The sequence below is a fragment of the Merops nubicus genome, unplaced genomic scaffold, assembly GCF_000691845.1.
Source record: "Merops nubicus isolate BGI_N331 unplaced genomic scaffold, ASM69184v1 scaffold11529, whole genome shotgun sequence".
Classification (NCBI taxonomy): Eukaryota; Metazoa; Chordata; class Aves; order Coraciiformes; family Meropidae; genus Merops; species Merops nubicus.
This window is the reverse complement of record NW_008630204.1, coordinates 36748-55529: the sequence shown is the minus strand read 5'-3', so window position 1 is coordinate 55529 and position 18782 is coordinate 36748. Positions and strand designations below refer to the sequence as shown.

At 43.4% G+C, this 18782-nt stretch overlaps 1 protein-coding gene across 1 annotated transcript; it reads left to right on the top strand.

Annotated features, from left to right (window-relative positions):
• Positions 1-740: 740 nt before the first annotated feature.
• Positions 741-15924, top strand: IPPK (inositol 1,3,4,5,6-pentakisphosphate 2-kinase; the record flags this gene model as incomplete). Its single annotated transcript, XM_008947191.1, has 12 exons — positions 741-788; positions 5615-5710; positions 6457-6523; positions 8118-8239; positions 8647-8736; positions 9363-9421; positions 9809-9881; positions 10696-10975; positions 12051-12201; positions 13635-13737; positions 14211-14290; positions 15330-15924. Coding segments are annotated over 12 exons (1395 nt in total), but the record flags the coding sequence as incomplete, so codon positions are not given.
• Between the last annotated feature and the right edge of the window lie 2858 nt (positions 15925-18782).

Sequence of the window (18782 nt, the reverse complement as noted above, 5' to 3'; positions counted from 1 at the left end):
TCCAACCCCTATGATTCTATGATCTGCAAAGTATTTTTATCTGAATTCTTAAAAATAAAGGCTGACGATATTAGAATTTTTGTCCTTTGAAAATACTAAGCTTTTTGAATCATTACAGAATTGGATGGAAATTGTAAAAATGACAAAAATTAGTGGGTTTTTTTGTTGTTGTTTTCAGGTAAAAAATGTGGAAACCCGCTGCATTTATCCCTGTGATATATGCTTACTTTTAGGAAGTTTAGAAGTAACATGTTTTAGGGTTTGTAAGTAGAGCTGTGTAGCTACTGCTGGTAGCTGGTGTCTCCTTAATATTTTGTCATGCTTTGCTGATACTGTAAGCGGATGGTATCTCAGTGGGTCTTGCTTCCCCCCGCCCCTGTCTGGTGCACAAACCAGAGGGTGTTTTCCTGTTAAGTTTATTTGACACTGCATTTTATGGGGTTTTCAGAGCAGTGCTGTAAGCTGAGGGAGTATTTTGGAGTATTTCCCTGCTGCTCTTGGTGCCTTGAAGTGTGAGTGGCCTTGTCCCAGCGACAGCAGATCTGGGGTCATACACTGATGTGTTTTGATTTCAAATTGAGTGAAATGACTGTCTTAGATGCCTGGTTTTCTTTGCTGTTTTTTTTTTTTTTTTTCCCTAAATATCTCAGATGAAGTCAATTGGGGAATCAGACAGTTGTGCTGTTCTTAAGCCAGTACTTCAGTCTAATGAAACTGTATTCTCTCTTATCTCTCTTCAGCGCTGTGTGGTGCTGCGGTTTTTGAAGTCCCCCCCAAACCAGCACAAGGTAAGATTCCACAGGTACTGTTGATAAAAGCCCCCAGGTAAGCTAATAACCAGTCCAAGGAGAAACAGGAAACCCGTGAAAGAACGGATTGACTGGCAGGGGTAAGAACAGGGGCACGTTTCGAAACGTGCCTGTGTTTCAGGAGTTTTGGCAACAGGAGGAAGTTTGAGGTCCCCTTACGTCACTGAGCTGATGTGGCTGCTGATACCAAGAGCTTTGTGCGGGTGGGTTGTGAGCCTGCCGTGCGTGGGAGGTACGGCTCCGTAAGGACACTTCTGCTGGCTGTTGCCAGGGGGATGGAAGAGGAGAGGCACAGGACAGGTGTCATGATAAAGGTCTGCTGTTGACTACCTAGTCAGTCCCTATAAAGCCATGGAATTTGGACAAAGATGTGAAATGCTCACAGAATCAGCCTTTGTTGGTGAGGGATTTGTGTGTTCTGCCAGATGCAAAAAGAAAATGGCAGGACACGGTCTGCCAGTTCTGTGGACTGTAGTAGGTGCCTTTTCTGTTTGAGAAGGAGCTGATTCACCTTGGATGCTTTAATGGGGATACAAAATGATCGGGAATCCCAAGGTGGAGAGTAAAAGTGAAGTGTCAACACAGTGCTCCAAGGAGGGGGGCCGGGGGAAGCCAAGCCCAGAAGGCTGGAGGCTCAAATTCTGCCATTTTCTCAACCTTGTGAGCAGACTTTAGGGTGTGTTACCTGAGAGGTTCAAAGGACGAAAGAGGAGAAGTTTCTGAAGTAGATCAGAGGAAGGTAAAACTCGTGAATGCTGTGTACATGGGAGTTACTGAATGGCCCTTCTGCTGCTACTTTACTTCAGAAAGAATCTGGTAAAACTAAAGTGTGATTCAAGTAAGTTCTTGATCTGCTTATAGTGGCAGGACTTCAAAAATTTATCCTGTGCTTTTGTCGTGGTCCAAGATGATAATGTTTAGAGTTTTTACAAGAACAGGAAAGAACCCAGTGAAGGGAAGAAAGAGAACCAGTGCCTCTCTCTGTTCATGTAGCAGGGGAGAATTAGACTACAGGTTTACATAAAAAGTCAGTCTCTCGCCATTTAGTTAAGAAAACAAAACACTGAATCCCAGCTTTTTTTTTTAACGTCCAAAGAGGTTGTTGCATAGTAATTGTTTTTAAAAAGTTGTCAAAGTATGATGAAGTTGCCCAGGAAGCCAGGAAGTAACTTTTCAGTTACCCACCACAGTGCTGAAATTGATACCGCTTCTGTGGTCTGCCATGGCACGCGTGTAGTGTTTTGGATTGGGGTAGCAGAAGACGAGAAGAGAAAGCTCCTGGGCGTGGTGGGGTTAGCGTTTGGATGCCGGTCAGGTGTGTGGGTGGCTTCTTAACCTGCCTAATCAGGGTGCTCCGAATCCCCCCGCGCAGGGATCGATGGCAGCTGGTGTTCCTGTGGGCTGGTGCAGGCACCAAGAGCTGGGTTTGCAGGAACAGTGAGCAAAGCCCGTGCTCCCCAGACAGACAGCTTCTCTGCCTGCTGCCGGGGCAGCAGAAGGGATGTCAGTGGGTGCCCCTGGGAGCATCCCAGCTGCCTGGGTGCAGCTCCCTCCACTCCTCCAGGTGTTCAGTTCCCTTCTCAGCAGGGCTGGCTCAGGGCCAGCTCCAGCCTTCTGCACTAGCCTTGCGTTGGGATTGTGTGCACTTGGTGACAGGCCATTCTTTTGGCTTTGCCCTCAAGATTATGGAATTTGAAAATATTTTCTTATTCTGGGGATATTTTAAAGGATCAGTTTTTCTTGGAGTGGAACAGAAGACTGAATATTTTATCTTCACATAAGTAAACATGTCCTGGAAAATGAGAGTTTTGGGACAAACTTGGATGTAGCACCATGGTGGCTATAGAGGAGAACATGTTTTTTAGGTGCAATCTGTGTTCCTGACTAGTGCAAGATGAGTTAGGATATAAAGTGTTATAGATCTGTGCATGACATTGTAGCTCATCCAGTGTAAACAGCTCTGAAAGAAGCAGTCAAAGCAAAATATTTGCTAGTAAGACACTCACTGAAGTTCAGATGTGGATAAATGTGTGTCAGTCTCTTCTGCTTCTCTGCTGTGGAAAAGGTGAAGAACTCTGGATGCTGTGTTTTATTTACGCTGCTTGGTTATGAATTTGGGATGAGATAATCCCATAGTCAAGGTGATGTTACTCCAGATTGTGACCTTACTGTTAAAATTCTGTGTTTTAATGAAAAATACACATAACAGTACTGAAATTCTGGGGCTTGCATGTCTTGTGTAAAAAGTCAAATGTCAGGACTGATGGAATGATTTTAATTGCATTTTGCTAATTTTAGTATACTGCATGAATGATTATTTTTCCCTTTTCATTGTATATATCCTATTTGATGAGTTTTAGTGTCTTGCTAATATGTGTTGACAGTAATGACGGGTCCTTCAAAAACTTTTAACCTTGAGTGTTTTTTAATGTTGTCCAGCAGCCTGTTGGTTGTCGTTTGTTTCTTGTAAAGAGTATATCAAATCTATTTGCTCTTAAAAGGAGGTGAGCAGCTGTCATAAGCTTGATTTGTAATTTCAAAGTTGTATGGATCTTTTTAATTGGTCTTTCTTCGCGGTAGTAGTAGCAGTGAATGTCCTGATTTTCCAAAATGCTAATTTTCCACTATGTGTGTGTATATACATATATATGTAGTTTTAAAAAAAAAACAAAACCAAACCCTGTGGGTACTGTGTACATCAGCAAATCAAGTCAGAATAATCTGTAGGTGGGAATTAGCTGAGATTTCTGTTACTGTACGATTCCTTCTCACCACTCAGAATTTGTGTAAGTTAAAGAAGGGGTTACGTTATCATTAAAAGGGCAGAAATCTGTATAGAAATTGATGTTTTTGCTATTGTATGTGCTCAGAAATTGCCATTTCCCACTTTATCAGGCGAGAAAGATATTTGCTGTTTCTGTTTTTGCTGGGGGGTTCCCCTCTGGAAAGCAGCTTCTCCACCAGCCTGGGAGAAATGATGTAAGGAAGATGGGCACGGTGTGTTCACAGCCCGCTCCAGGCAGGAGCAGGGACTTCCCAGTGCCGGTCTCCTCGGGTCAAGAGCAGCCAAGGGGCTGGGGCTCTGGTTGTCCCCTCTGGTGGGTCCTGGTGTGTTCAGCACTTGGTGGTGCTGGGGTACTGGCCTTCCTGGGAGCACCGACGGCAACACCAGATGCCCTTTGGCATACCTGTGTGGGTGGTGCTTGCACATCATGTTGGACATTCATTATTTTTTAGTAAATGCACTTCTTTAGACCAAGTGACAGCAATTGAGAAAATTATTTGGGCATCACAGCATGTGTTTTGTTCTAAGACTCAAGCAGTAGAAGATTGCTGTCTGTGAGGAGGCTCCAAGTGTGGCTCTCTTAAAAGCATTCAAGGAGAGCCGTTCTGAGACACAACTCTACATACCATACGCCAGGCGTTTGACAGACTGAGCGTTGTCCTGGCCTTTAAAGGCTGTGCAGGCGCTGTGGAAAAGCCGTGCCTTTCCTCCTGGTTCCAGAGCGCTGGGATTTCGGTTAGTGCTTTGCCCCCTGCAGTAACAGCGTGCGGTGACAGCAGGTTCCTGACGTCAGCGCCTGGTGCTGCCTGCCGGCCGCTGCTGGGACATCCCTTCCTGCTGGTGTGGCTGCATGGCGCTGCGCCTGGCTGGGCAATGCCAGACAGGGCCTGTGCCTGCAGAGCTGAGCTACAGTCACAGACTAGTCCTTGTCCTGCACAACCCGAGGGGTCTGTTAGGTAACAACCCTTTCCAATGGGGAGAAAGCCCTACCTGTTATGATGGTGTTACAAACTACACTTCGTAAGATGGCTTGGTTAGTGACAATCTCCTTTTACATGTGCACATTTTTAATTTGTACTGGATGTGGCCTTTCTTCCCTTCTCTAGGCTTTGTCATCATCTGAGTGTTCTCCTCCTAGCATTTTATTTTCTCTTACTCTATTTTAGTCTTTTTAATCTCCTGCTGATGTTGGTTTTCCTCTCTGTTTTTTTTTAACTTGGACATGAGTGTTGCACTTTCTCTTCCTCTGCTGTTAATCCCAAGAGTAAATGTACATGGCTTGGTGCTTTACAGTGTACAGTGGTAGGCAAACTAGTGTTTTTCCAGGAAAGCTTTGTGTTACGGGACACAGGAGCTTAGAGATTGTCCTAACAATGAAATACTGTGCAGAGAACGTGCTGATCCTGTTGTAAAGCTCCTCTGCTCCATCTTCAATGAGTAGAAGTCTGTCCGAGTCAGGCTGTGCTGACATTGCTGTATTGCTTCCAGGACTCATTTAGCTTCATTTCTATCTGTAGGGCATGATTTGGGACAGACAGCAAATTCTGTGCCTGTTCATGCAGAGGTTTGTGGCGTGGCTCAGTCTTTTTGGCCGTTCTCTTGCAAATTTTGTAATACTTGGAGCCTCTTCTCCACTTACTGTTGCTGAGAAGTTGCTCAGGGCATCTCTCTTGACTGTTGCAGTTCTTTGAGCTGTTTTAAGAATAACGGTCAAAACCAGAGTAGATTTTGAACAACCTTCCTGTCTTTCACCTTTTTCATTTTCTCTGTCCTTTCTCCACTGAAACTTCACAAGATGATCCCTCCTGCTTGTTTTCCTGGTTATCCTAGGCTCTCAACCAGTAGCAGGGAAGCAAATGTAGCACACATTTCATGTGTCTTAATTTCAAGGTGCAGTGACCTATCAAACTCAGTAGAGCAATCCAGTTACTGTGCTAAGCCACTGACCAGCATGTATATGTATTCTTGAGCGTTGTTTATCATTGTTCCATAGTTAAACTACCCTGTTTATGTCTTTCAGACTTCAGAGGAAATACTGCACCATCTACAAAACATTGTAGACTTTGGAAAACATGTCATGAAGCAGTTCTTTGGGGAGAACTATGTTCATCACGGGGTAAACGTTTCATTCTTAAAATAAATAGCATCTGCATTATAAGCACTGACGTGTTTTGGGGAAAGCTGAATGCCAGTACAAGGGATTAACAGGGCGTGCAGGTGTTCCTGAGCAGGAGACACGAGAAGCATTCGGGCCAGAACAGAGGTCCTGCTCTCTGCTGATGAGTGGATTGGGTTGTACTCTGTGCTTTGAGCTATTTCACACTACCAACGAGAACAGTGGTCACTTCTTTGCCCTGCTTAAGGGGAGAAGTGTGTAAGAGAGGGATATTTTTAGACTAACTGCAGAACAAGAGAAGCCAGGTTCCTGTGAATCATCAAGGTTTCTGTGCAGTTAGAGTAACGTTTTTCCTTGTCAGTCATTTTTTCTTGTTCTTTGGGGCTGCCAGGCAGAAGTTACACCTGAGTTAACAATTCTGCCTTGGAGGGGTGGGATGCGAGACAAAGGACGGGATGGAACAGGACTATTTCATCTGTGAAAAGGACAAAATGGTGCAGATTACTTCATGCACATTAAACTTGTACTGAAAATGTTCCTTTTTAATGCATTTATTTAAATTAGGTGTTGGTTTTCACAGTGGAGTAAGTATTGTATGTGATTGCAGGTGCAGGTTTTCATATAGACAGAGTGAACAGCTGCTGACTATAGTTCAGAATACTGTTGTTAACAGCCACTAAACTCTGTATTCAATTTTAAGACCTCCAAACTGGATGTTACATACTTTTTTTTTTTTTTTTAAATAGGAAATTATTCAACTGCCTTTAGACTTCGTAAGACAACTCTGTTTAAAAATTCAGCCAGAGAGGCCAGGTAAGTGCCAGGGAGAGCATTAAAAAAGGCGCTTCCCTCCTCAAGCTGTAAAGATTTTTGCTTTATTATAAAGAAGCATCATACCTCAGAATATGAGGGAACTTTTTTAATATTTGGACTATGACAAGTTGAAAATGTGCTGGGGAAAAAGGCTTGTTTTCTGCATGAATAGTTGCGTCTCATAGTTTGGTCAAAGCGGGGAAAGGGACCTTCTGCAAGCCTGTGTTTTTTAACTCTTGAACAAGCTTTCACCTTGCTGGGAAGCCCTTACAAAGGGGGTTAAAGGGCACAAGTGTGTGAGGTAAGGGTGCGCTGAGCCTGTGAATCTTTTGGAACATGCTGCAAGACTGGAGGTGTGGCAACCTCTGACGCATGAAGTGAAGTGCTCCAGAATCTGGTGTTGTTATTCTTAGGCAGGAGCACTTGGGTACGTTGTTCTTCATTTATGGCTAAAAGTACAGCAAGGTGGAAGCTCTAAAATGGGCAAAGAGAAGACGTCCCTCGTTGTGTGTTTATCTTCTGTTCTCAAATGCTCTTGAGAACAGGCAGAAACTCGTGCTCTGGCAAAGATCTTTGAAGAAAAATGTGGTACTGAGCTAAGTACTGTAGCCAGGACTTTGATGCCTTTGGTCCAGGAAAAACTGGAATTAATTTACATATAGTGAGTACAGGACTCTATTGCTGACTTGTCCTTGCCTTTTTGAGAAACAGTTCCACAGTGCCAGAAACCAGCAAGGAAAGTAAATGCTGTCTAATAAAAGTTACAAAATAGATGATACTCTGGTAGAAGTGAGTGACAGTATTTAGTTTTGTTTCTTAAAGTTAAACTTTGTGTGTCCACGGCTCCTGGGGATCTCTTAAGAAATGTTGCTGTGAGGAGCTGTCCAACTGCTTTTAAAATGGCAAGTCTCGCTGTTCCTTTTCAGCAGGCATTTTTTTAAACTTTGAGGAAAGAATTTTCTTTAATATTACCTTTCACATAAGCCTGTCTAACTTAGGAAGAACTTTGCTAATGCTTGAGATTTCTGGATCTGTCTGATGTGGCAGGTGTCTTTCAGCTGAGCCTGGATGTGCTTAAGTTTAGAAACAAGAAAACAAACTCCAATTTTTTTGTTGGAGAAAGGTTTCTTCTTGCTCATCCTAGTGAGGTACAGTGTGTAACTGCAGGCTGATGCCCAATGAGGCTTTCATTGCTGAGGTTGCTATTATTTTTTCTTTTCCTATTGCAATCTATTTTTCAGAATGGATATTTTTCTTAGCAATGGCAACTACAACGGAACACGTATAGTCTGTATCTCTCTTTAGTAACACAGCCATTTTAAAATCTAGGGGTGTATGTCTGTGTTAAATTTGAACTAAATCTTGCAGACCCTTCTCTGTCCCAAAGGATGCATGTGGAGGGAGGTTACTTAAAGGATAACCAGAAGGGCACATTCTGCACATGTGCCATTGCCTGACGCCTGCTGATCTCTGTCCTGGCTTTCTGCGTTCGGTCCCGCGCCCCTCCTGGTGAACAAGGTAGCTACAGAGTAAAACAACCAACCACACAACTAATCTTCTTGTTGGCACTGGGGGTTCTGTGTGTTCTCCCCAGAGTCTCGGTGTGACAAAGACATGGACGCTCTCAGCGGTTACGCCATGTGCCTTCCCAACCTGACCAGGCTGCAGACCTATCGTTTTGTGGAACACCGGCCAATCCTCTGCATCGAGATCAAGGTGCTGAGCAGGACACGATCCCTCGGGGAGGGGGTGGTGGTGCTGGTTGCTTTTTTTACGTACAGACCTAGAAGAGCACTTTCAAAGGAACACAGCAGTGGGGGAAGACAGAGCTCACTGCTCTCACCATGACCTGCAGTATGAAATATCCCCCTCCCTCTGCCAATTCCTGATCCTTGGAAACTTGGGAAATTCCCAGGTATTACAGGGCCTTTCTGTAGTTTTGTGTGTCCCCGTTTCTTAGGTGAAGACTCTAAAATAATCTGGAGTAATATACAGCTTTTAAGTGTTGGGTGCTGACCTGTATTTTTTTTTCCCCTTTAACTGCAAATATTTGCATAATTTGTACCCTTATATTTCTATAAAGAAATATATTTTTATTTATAAAATTTTGGTTTTTGTTTTAGCCGAAGTGTGGCTTCATTCCTTTTTCCAGCCACGTTTCACAGGAGATAAAGCACAAGGTGTGTCGTTACTGTATGCATCAGCATCTAAAGGTAATTTTTTTTCTTCTCTTGTCAACCAGCTTTCCTTTGGCTGTACTGACTTTATTTACTATTCCAGTCTTGCTTAAATCTCTGATATGACTAAATGTAGTAGGTGGATACACACCTGAGTAGCTGGGTGTGAATCTGTTTAGTGAGAGGTGGAACAAGTTTTGTGGGAAGCTGGAATCAAATATGGGGTTAGTCTGTGAGGACTGTTAATGCTGTAGGTGGGGTGAACTCGGCGTGGAAGTTCCCTTCAAGCACAGCTCACCGAATGCCTGGTGGGCATTCTGTAACTCACAACAGTGCGTAAAACACAAGGGATTCATTTGGCTGATGTCCGTTATGTGTCTGAAATGGTGTAACTCTGCCTCACAGCAGCTTTCTCCATGCTTTCCCTTTGTCAGTGCAGTTTGAGTGACTTGAGCTAAATATGACTAGAAACAGCCACAGTAGTCAGGAATTTTACATTCAAAGGGTTTTCAACGTCCTAGCAGTTCTGAAGATGGGGTGTTGGTGCCGCAGACCTGACTATTAAAATAATTAGTTAAATAATTTTAAATAAGTTAAAAACTATTAAAATAATAGTTACTCCCAGAGGAGTGATTAACAGCAGCACTGTGGGTTTTCAACAGGTAGCGAATGGAAAATGGAAGCGACCAAGTAAATACTGCCCATTGGATCTCTTCTCAGGGTAAGGAAGTGCCTGACTCCATCCTGTGCTTTTGCCCAAATCTCTGTTACAGATTTCCTTCTCAGCTTACTTTGTCCTTCACTGTAGTATTAATAGGTGTATTATCTATATAACTATTTCAGGAGTTAATGAGAGTCACTTAGGAATGCAGCAGTGCCTTCTGCTATGTAACATGGAACTGAGGAGGTGTGTTCAAATCACTGGGATTTGAAGTTCTAGCTGCAAACAGTCACTTTGTCTTTGCAGTGACTTCAGCATCAGTAACACACTTGATGGGTGTGTTCAGTTCAGGTGCCTAGTTCTGACTCCATAGAGCCCTCCAAATGTGGGTGTAAACTTCTAAAGGCTGTGATAAAACATTCTTGGATTTATTTTTTTTTCCCCTAGAAATAAACAGAGAATGCACTTTGCTTTGAAGAGCTTATTACAGGAGGCACAGAACAACTTGAAAATATTTAAGGTAAACAATCAAATCCTTCTGCTTTCTATTTTTGCCTTGGCTTTTAGACAATATGACTTGAGCATCTGAACAGTCAGAATCCTACTTCACACCTACGTAATGACTACCATTGCTGTCGGACCCCGCCAGAAGGAGAAAATGGGAAAATTCTTAGTTAGGTTTCAGGTTAGGACACATAAGTAATGATTTCCCAGAACTAAGCAGTCAGAAAGAGTCACTAAGGAACAACTAGCAGGAAAGGACTTTTAAAGATGACCAAAGTTTTAAAACTTCCTGTGTTTCTTCAGGAGGAAGAAGATAGAGAATTTTGCATGGTGCTGCAAATATAAGGTTTATATAAAGTAAATTTCTTTACAATTTATTTCCAGTATTAAATGGACTACTTGGATGAAGTAAACTTGTATGAACTGTCACACCTTTTCTGTCCCCTTTTGTAGCCCTCCATTTCTGCTCTGGCTTTTAAAAGAAGGTTCTTTCACTGGTCCTTTTCCAATATTGATGTTATTCAGAAAGAAGCGATAGGAAAATCTGCCAGGCATCAGTTGACTTTTGTTGTTCTGATTGCTTACAGTTGATTAAGTGGGGAAAGTAGCACTTGATTTAAATGGGCTAGTTCAACGGTATACCTGCGGTATCAGATTAAACTTAAAAGGCCAAATTTTGAAGCGATTGGGAATGTGTGTATCTGCATGCAGACTGCTAAACTCATAACACTTTTCTGTGCAATGTGCCTTAAAATATTAAATCTGATGCTTTGGTTATCTAAGTATGAATAATGGGATTTCATGAGGTACCTTTTTTTTCTCATTTGTAGAATGGGGAACTAATTTATGGCTGTAAAGATGACCAGGACTGTGTCTCTGACTGGAACGAACTTGCTCGTCACTTAAAACCTTTCTTTTTTCCTTCCAACGGGTTGGTCAGTGGCCCACACTGCACAAGGACAATTGTTAAAGAACTAATCCATGTTATAACTATGACACTACTAAGTAGTACTGATGCCTGCAGGGCAGGTGACATGAAGACAGTTCCCATTTCACAAGGAAGAAGCTACTGTGAAGCAAGTCCTTTTAATAAGGAGCTAGTAAGAAATGGTAAGAAGTAATTTCTTGAGTGCTGTCAGTAATTAGCGGTTGTCCTGTAACCGCTCAGATCTTTGCCTCTCGTTTGCTGTTTAATACCAGTGTGAGAACGGAAGCAGTGGAGTTTTGGTGACATTTGAAAAATGAGTTCTGAGCTGCATAACTGCTAGATAGTTGTTTTAAATATGACCTTGTAGTGAGCACTTTTAGCGCTGTACCTACTGACAGGGATAAAAATAATTCAGAGGATGGTAGAGGAAAACTGGAAGACAATCCTGGTTTGAGCAAAATACCCACCACATGTATTTCAAATGAGAAGGGGATTTTTATGTTGTATGTGATAAGGTCTGTCTACTTTGGTTGGCTTATCACATGGTACCTGTTTCTTGCGTGTCTCTGCTCCTCCTTTCAGCCCTCCCCAGCTAGGATGTAGCTCTTTTTCTTTTATTCTACTACTCTTCTGGTAGAGACAGGTATGAATACTGGAGGGGAAGGGACAGCTGGAAAACTGTAAATCATGGTACTTCCTCCTAGAATTCTGTAAAGCTCCAGTTATTGGTGATGCTGCTAGTTATCCTAATTACACAACGTTTCTCACACTGCTTCTGAGGAAGATCTTTTTCATTGCTGGTTGGTGGTGTTGTACTGTGTGGAGAAAGAACTGTTGGATGGAAATGGTAGCAAATACGAATCTTGTTTATACTGTATTAAAACGACCTGATATCTGAAATGCGGAATTATGTTCTGCCAACAGCTCATACTGTTGAAAGTGAATTTGTGGTGTCTTCAAACTCATGAAAAATCCCTTTTGTGGGCTCAAACATGCAGAATGCAGTTGGAGTGTCGGGGTTTAGCTGGTTGTAGAGTTCTACACTAGGTGTTTTACTCTGCAGTCAGAGAGATGCTATTTAAATGTGAAGGTTAGTGTATGCACCTGGCACAGCAGTGTTTGGAACTGAAGTGGTTTCATTTGTTCTGCCCCTATACCCCACCTGTGAGGGATCTAAAGGGTATTTGTGAACAAGCAGGTGTAATGGCAAAAGAGGACATTCCTGTCTGCCTTATTTGAAAATACATTTTCTTCTAGGTAAACATAAATTGGAAAGCTCTGGCTTACCGAGGGGTTGTCTCCTTTATAAAACCCTTCAGGCTCAGATGCTCGACATGCTGGATATTGAAGGACTCTATCCTTTGTACAGCAGAGTGGAACAGTACTTAGAGGAGTTTCCTGAAGAGAGGTAAGACTTCGTGGCTTTTCTTTTTAGTGCTCATTCAGTAGGCATGCAGACAACATGGGCTCTGTGCAGCCTCTCTCTTGCTGTGTTGTATACAACCTTCCCTCCTGGCACTGCACGTTCTGAGTTTCTAACTTGAAATGCCAGGTAACATAAAAGATGAGTTTTACTGGTAAAAGTTCTGAGGTCAGTCACTTTGGTCTGAATTTTTAAGTAATGATTATGGGAAGTTCACAAAAGGGTAAGAGAGAAGAATGTCCTGTTATTTAGCACTGGAGGTTGTATATTTGAGAAGACACACAGTAAAATGGAGGGTTGGGTTTCCCACCTTCAGTACCTGCAGAGCTAGGACTATGTCTGAAGTAACAGTGATGTTTTTCACAGTCATTCCCGAGTCTCCATTGGGCTATCTCCAGCCTGCCCTTTAAACCCGTGAATTTGCTGTTCAGCAGCAATGCAGCCTAGGACAGACAGTGTGAACCTGCTGCTGGCCAGCCTGCCCTTGCTGGGTGATGAGCAGAGCTCCGAGTGCCAGATTTGTAACCTGCATCACAAGGGATCAACCACACTTGCGGCACATGAATCTTCATCTAATGTCATTTCTTGCCTGGTGGAGAACTACCGGGCATTGCAAGCTCAAATTTGGTCTCGAATAAGGTTTATTTGTTATAGCAATGGCTGTAAAAGGCCTAGCCGGGGTGCCCTTGCCTGCCCGGGCTCAAGGTGCCTGTAGTTGTGCCGTTGCTCACACGAGGGCACTCTGGCTTCACTGGCCAGCGTGGCTGCGGCTGCTTCCTCGGCTCTTGGGGCTCCCCTTGGCGTTGAAGGGTTATCTTATGGGCAAGGGCTTGCCCTTAAGTGCTGCTTAAATAGCTTGCAGTGTGGTTGGTGTGTATATTTATATGTTAAACGACTTGAAAATGTATTATTCCATCTGCGGGGGTGTTTGTGTGCTGCAGACTCTGCTGTCACGGGTTCAGCTTTATGGGAGTTTAGGTATTTAATGTTGCAGGAAGGAGGCCAAAGAAACCATGCCTGTGTTACACTTGTTGTGAAGCTGGGGTAGAGCAGGGCCTGCTTGGGTGAGTGTATACCCCCAGTGTTTGCAGCAAGGCTTCTGGCAGCTCCTGCAAACATGGAAACTTGCCCATATTTTTAAAAAATACTGTACTTGTAGTGATATATAGGTGGCAGTGGATTAAGAACGGTCATCTTTAAAAAACACCAACCCAAATCCTAAGCAGCAGCAAATCTTGAGCAATATGAGGATAATAGGGACTGGTCAGGGTGTTGGCTCTCTGAGCATTAAACTGTTGCCATATTTTATTTGTGTTCTTGTTGGTTCTAATCTGAGTATTTGGGCTGCTGAAGATCTCACTGAAAACCAGTAAGCCATATCTTGTCTGTCTGTAAATCTTCTTTTAAAATATATCTAGAAGTACGTTACAGATCGATGGACCTTACAATGAAGCATTTTATGAGAAGCTGCTAGATCTTTCCACTGAAGATGATGGGACAGTAGCATTTGCATTGACAAAGGTACTTTTCCTGCGCGTGTTGTTGAAGCTTATTTAGTCTTTATTCTAATAACCACCTGACCCACGGGAAGGGATGGGCAGCGTGTTGGCATTGCTGCTGGCTGTCAGAGGCCTCACCGTGGAAGTTCCTAATTGTGCCAGCGTGTATTGTTGCAGCAGCAGCAGTTAGTTAAACCCAAACATGTCTAGCACCAGTTCTCGAGAGAAGAATAAAGCTGGTTATTTCCCTTCTGGACTGAGGGAGCATTTGCATGGACTGGTGCAGTTTTGGCCTTCAAGAAAACTATTTGTAGGAAATAAACATGATTCTTACACAAGATGCTGTAAAAGCACTGGCTCCTGCTAAGCATCTGTTAGAGGATGTCCAGCCTCTGAAGTACCAGTGACCGAGTATGCCGTCTGTAACCCACAGCGTGCCTCACTGGGGGCAGTGGCAGATCAAGAGAACGCTGACGGTGGTTTTGTGTTGTGCAGGTGCAGCAGTACCGGATAGCGATGACTGCTAAAGACTGCTCCATCATGATTGCCCTTTCACCCTGTCTCCAAGACGAATGGTAAGAAAGAAAGACTCTGGCTTTTGAGCAACTCCTGCGCCAAGCAAAGATGTTTTTGCACGGTTTGGTCAATGCTAGTAGCTTTTAAAAAAGCAGGGTGGGTTGGGGAGCGGGCCGTCCAAATTCTTGGCTGTGAGCATATTAGTAGGGTAGAGTTCTGAGTGAAGACATTTAGAAAAAATGTCTGTTTCTGAAGACTTTTAAGCTGATAAACATAAAACCTTAACCCTTTTAACTCTTATTTACTCCCTCCTTGAAACTGGAGTTATCTGTTAATAGTAGATGTACATGGTTTTAACTAGCTGCAGTTTTGCTGTCTTGGTGTCCTCGTATGAGACATTTTTCAAGATGAGTTGCCTTTACTAATTAGAATAAAATCAAGGCAATAATCAAGAGGTGACATCTTTTACTGTAAGGCAGGAGGCTTTTCCTCAATACTATCCACTTTGGCTTGTGTCACCACCAGCACTGTGCTCTTAGGTAGGGGAATTTACTTTACTAGAGCCTTTTGATTTTCAGAGAATATTATTTTCTGTGTTTGCCCTGCAGTTCTTGACTAAAACGTTTGTGATGGAGATGACCTGTGCAATGGCTGACTAAATAAGTCAGTCCAGCATCCTAGGACTGGGATGCTAGTTCTGATACTAAATTTGTATTACCTTGAACTCGAGTAGGAGCTGCAGAGATTCTTTATGCTTCTGCTAGTTAATAAGGCTGTTGCTTTGTATGCATGTCCACCTAGGAGCAGATTAGATTTAGTAAATACAAAGACACAAGAACCAGAGAAATGTTTTGACTTAAGCTGTGTGGAAGCTGGAAAGAAAAGGACTGGAAGAGGCATGAGCAAGTTCACTGTAAGACTGGTTAAGCCGGAGCTATAATTTCTTAAATATTACATTAGCTGAAGATTATTTTCTTAGGCTCCTGTGACAGTTCTAAGAAAAACACAAGAGTCACTTTTGCAAGGGGACTCAGGATACAAAAGTGAAAAATGTTTGCTGTGGTGACTCAGCCCTGCAGTGTGTTTTTTTTTTTCCAGCTCTGAGCAAAGACCTGTGGTACTAACTTCCAAATCCAGATTCACCTTTTCTGTTTCTGTCCTGGACCTCGACCTCAAACCGTATGAAAGCATTCCTCATCAGTACAAACTCGATGGCAAGATCGTAAACTATTACCTGAAGAATGTACAGGCCAAAGATGACCCTGTTATGTCCAGCCTCTTCAAGGAGAATGAAGACTGCACATTAGTTCTCCATAAAGTGTAACTGTTTCCTTAAGGTTATTTTTGTTCAAACACATTAGAAAGTGAAAGATTAATGGGATAGAGTTATGGTGATTTTTTTTCCTGTTGCGTTTGGTGCATTCTTCAGCTGTGAATGTTTTTGCTTTCAGAAATGATTTCCAATTGGTCTGCCTTTTCAAGGACATGGAACAGCACTAAGCACTAAGCCATGCATTTGCTGTAGAACCTTAATGAATGTATTTACTAGGACAGAACAGATAACGTGCCATACCTTGGAACAAGTGGACAGATCAGATTCAAACTAAAAATCTGCTTCCTTAGAATTGAAAGAGCACAGAATTAAAGGTTTCATCAAGTATCGCACTAACATAGAAAGCCTAATTACTAACAAGAGAATTGCCTTGGAGCTTGTGCTTTGAGTCTTACTCATGCCTGCTAGGAAGAGAGAACGCTCCGACAAAACCGAATATAAAACTTTAGCATTAAGTCTACTGAAAATACAACTGAAGTGGCTCCTCCAGTGTTACTGATCTATGGCAGTACCGTGTTGCTGCAGAACACTTTTAAATACTCATGTGTGAGATTAAGAGCACCAGGCTGTCTCCAGAATTTGTGTGATCACCTAAAGCTTCTGAAATTTAGTGAGGCAGGTTAAAGGTAAGCATCTTTGTTCTGTGTGATACCTGGGCTTAACTTGCCTGACATACTGGTCTTTTATTTTCTAAACATAATATGCTGCTATTGAAGGTGAAACCCCAGCTCACTCTGACCTAATTGAAATTGAGCTATAGGAATAATATGTTCTGAGTTTTGCAGATTATTTGAGGTCTTTCAGATTCTATCAAGCGTTGGCATTATTGCAGTGATGTCCCACATACTGTGTAGCATGAGCAGCTGCTTTCAGGCTCATTCTTTGTAAGTGACAGAAAAAAGGTGATGGTGTCTGACTTCTGCAGGGGGTCAGTTTCTTACAAGGAGTACTGGAGCTCAGCTTGTCTTGCTACTTCAGCAATTTAACCATGCCTTTACTAGGTAAACATTGGCGTGTGCAGCTGAAGTCTTGCGCGGTGTTGCAGTAAAAGCCCTCCTCGAGGAGACCCCGAGTTGGAGACTGAGGTACGTTCAAAACTGAGGGTAGTACAGTAAAGGCTACAGACACTTTTCCCATGTGTTGGGGTGTGCAGAGATTCTGTCCAAGCTGCAGGGAGCTTCTGTCACCAGCATACAGTGTGTGCTCACTGGGAATGTTACAAAATAATGCAGGTTAACATTTAAAAAATATAGTTACATTGGGATCTCAGTGTAACGTTTGAATTGTTCCATTTTACCTGAAATTCAAAAAGCAAACCCAGAAAGCCCTGTGCCTACTGGCAGAGCTCCAGGAAGCAGCAATGAACATCCCTGAGGGCACGCAGCCCTGCGGTGGGCAGTTCCGTGCTGGCAGCCCTGGTGCTCTGCTCCCAGCTGCCTTTCTGAGCCAGGGGCTGCTCTCACTGAGACATGGCACTACAGCGGTGCAATAAACTGGTAGCTGACAGTGCTGACAACCCCTTTTCCCTAAGAAAACCTCAAGGGAGAGAGATTTTTTGAATTCAGAAATCCTCCCACTGGTGGACATGGGGAGGAAGGAAAGGACTGCCCCTTGTTGGGAAGTTTCCAGGGTTTTTATGCAGTAACTTTACACACAATTCGTATGCAATTAGAAGGGTTTAATTTTCATGCGAGAAGGAGCTAAGGATGAAATAAACTAAAGGTTACTCAAAACTGGCTAAGCCAGTAACGGAAGTAGCAGTGAATTCTGCCTGTCTACTGGATTCCAAACTTGAGATTAGTCTGCCTTACATCTAAACAAGATACTTTATTGTAGAGTTGCCATTCATCAAAACTTAATCTCTGGCATTGCTCAGCTGTAGGTTCTAACAGAAGCTAATCTTGTCTGTCAGTTTTTCCTGGCCTACCACAAGAGTGGGAGACTATTTCAGTGATCACATAGTGGATTATTAAAATGACAGCATTATAAACATACTGTTGCTTTAGCTCTTGATTTCTCCACCTATTTCACCATTGCCATAAAATAGGTTGTTGTAACTTACCGGTGGAGCAGGCAGGTGTACTGCTTGCGTGGTTACAGCAGCTGTGGACTTGAAGCCTCGTAATACTATTTGAGAGTCCACAGTTTGTGGTTTTGGCCCTTTGACTCCAGGAACTGTTGCTCCTTACTCAAGAAGGATGTGACTTACACCTGTAGTGGTCTGCCTTGGATAAGGCAGTGTGGTTCACAGGATGTTAGGGGTTGGAAAGGACCTCTGGAGATGAGTCCAACCCCCCTGCCAGAGCAGGACCATCTGGTCTAGGGCAGGTCACACAGGAACGCATCCAGATGGGTCTGAAAAGTCTCCAAGGCAGGAGACTCCACAACCTCCCTAGGGAGCCTGTTCCAGTGCTCTGTAACCCTTACAGTAAAGTTCTTCCTCATGTTGAGGTGGAACTTCCTGTGCTCCAGCTTGTAGCTATTGCCTCTTGTCCTATCACAGGGTACAAGTGAAAACAGGTTTCCCCTTTCTTCTTGACACCCAGGCCTCATATATTTATACGCATTAATTAGATCCCCCCTAAGTCTTCTCCAGACTAAAAGGCCCCAGCTCTCTCAGCCTCTCCTCATAAGGCAGGTGTGTTCCAGTCCCCCAATCATCCTCGTAGCCTCTGCTGGACTCTCTCAAGTAGATCTCTGTCCCTCTGGAAATGGGGAGCCCAGAAATGAACACAATACTCCAGGTGAGGTCTCACCAGGGCAGAGTAGAAGGGGAGGAGGCCCTCACTTGTTCTGCTGGACACACTTTTCTTCAGGCACCCAGGATACCATTGGCCCTCTTAGCCACAAGGGCACAGTGCTGCCACTGATTGTGATAGTGCAGGGTAGGAACTCTCCTAAACACGCCGAGGGCTCACAAGTGAGCTAATGGTATGCAGGAGGGAAGTGAAGGAGGATGACAAAGACGTGTCCAATCTGGTTTTGTTTCTTCAGGGATGAATGTATGAAATGTGATGCTTTTGTAACCTGTCAGCTACCGGGAGATTCCCGCAGGAGTAGGAAAGCGAAAGGAAGCGTGGCGGCACGTGGTAGTTAACTGGTCCCTCTCTCTCTCTCTCTCTCTCTCTCTCTCGGAGTGTAGTGGCCCCTTCCTGTTTGGTTTAATGCTGTCTTTACTCAACACTTACATTGCGGAAGAAAGTTAATTCATACAGTTT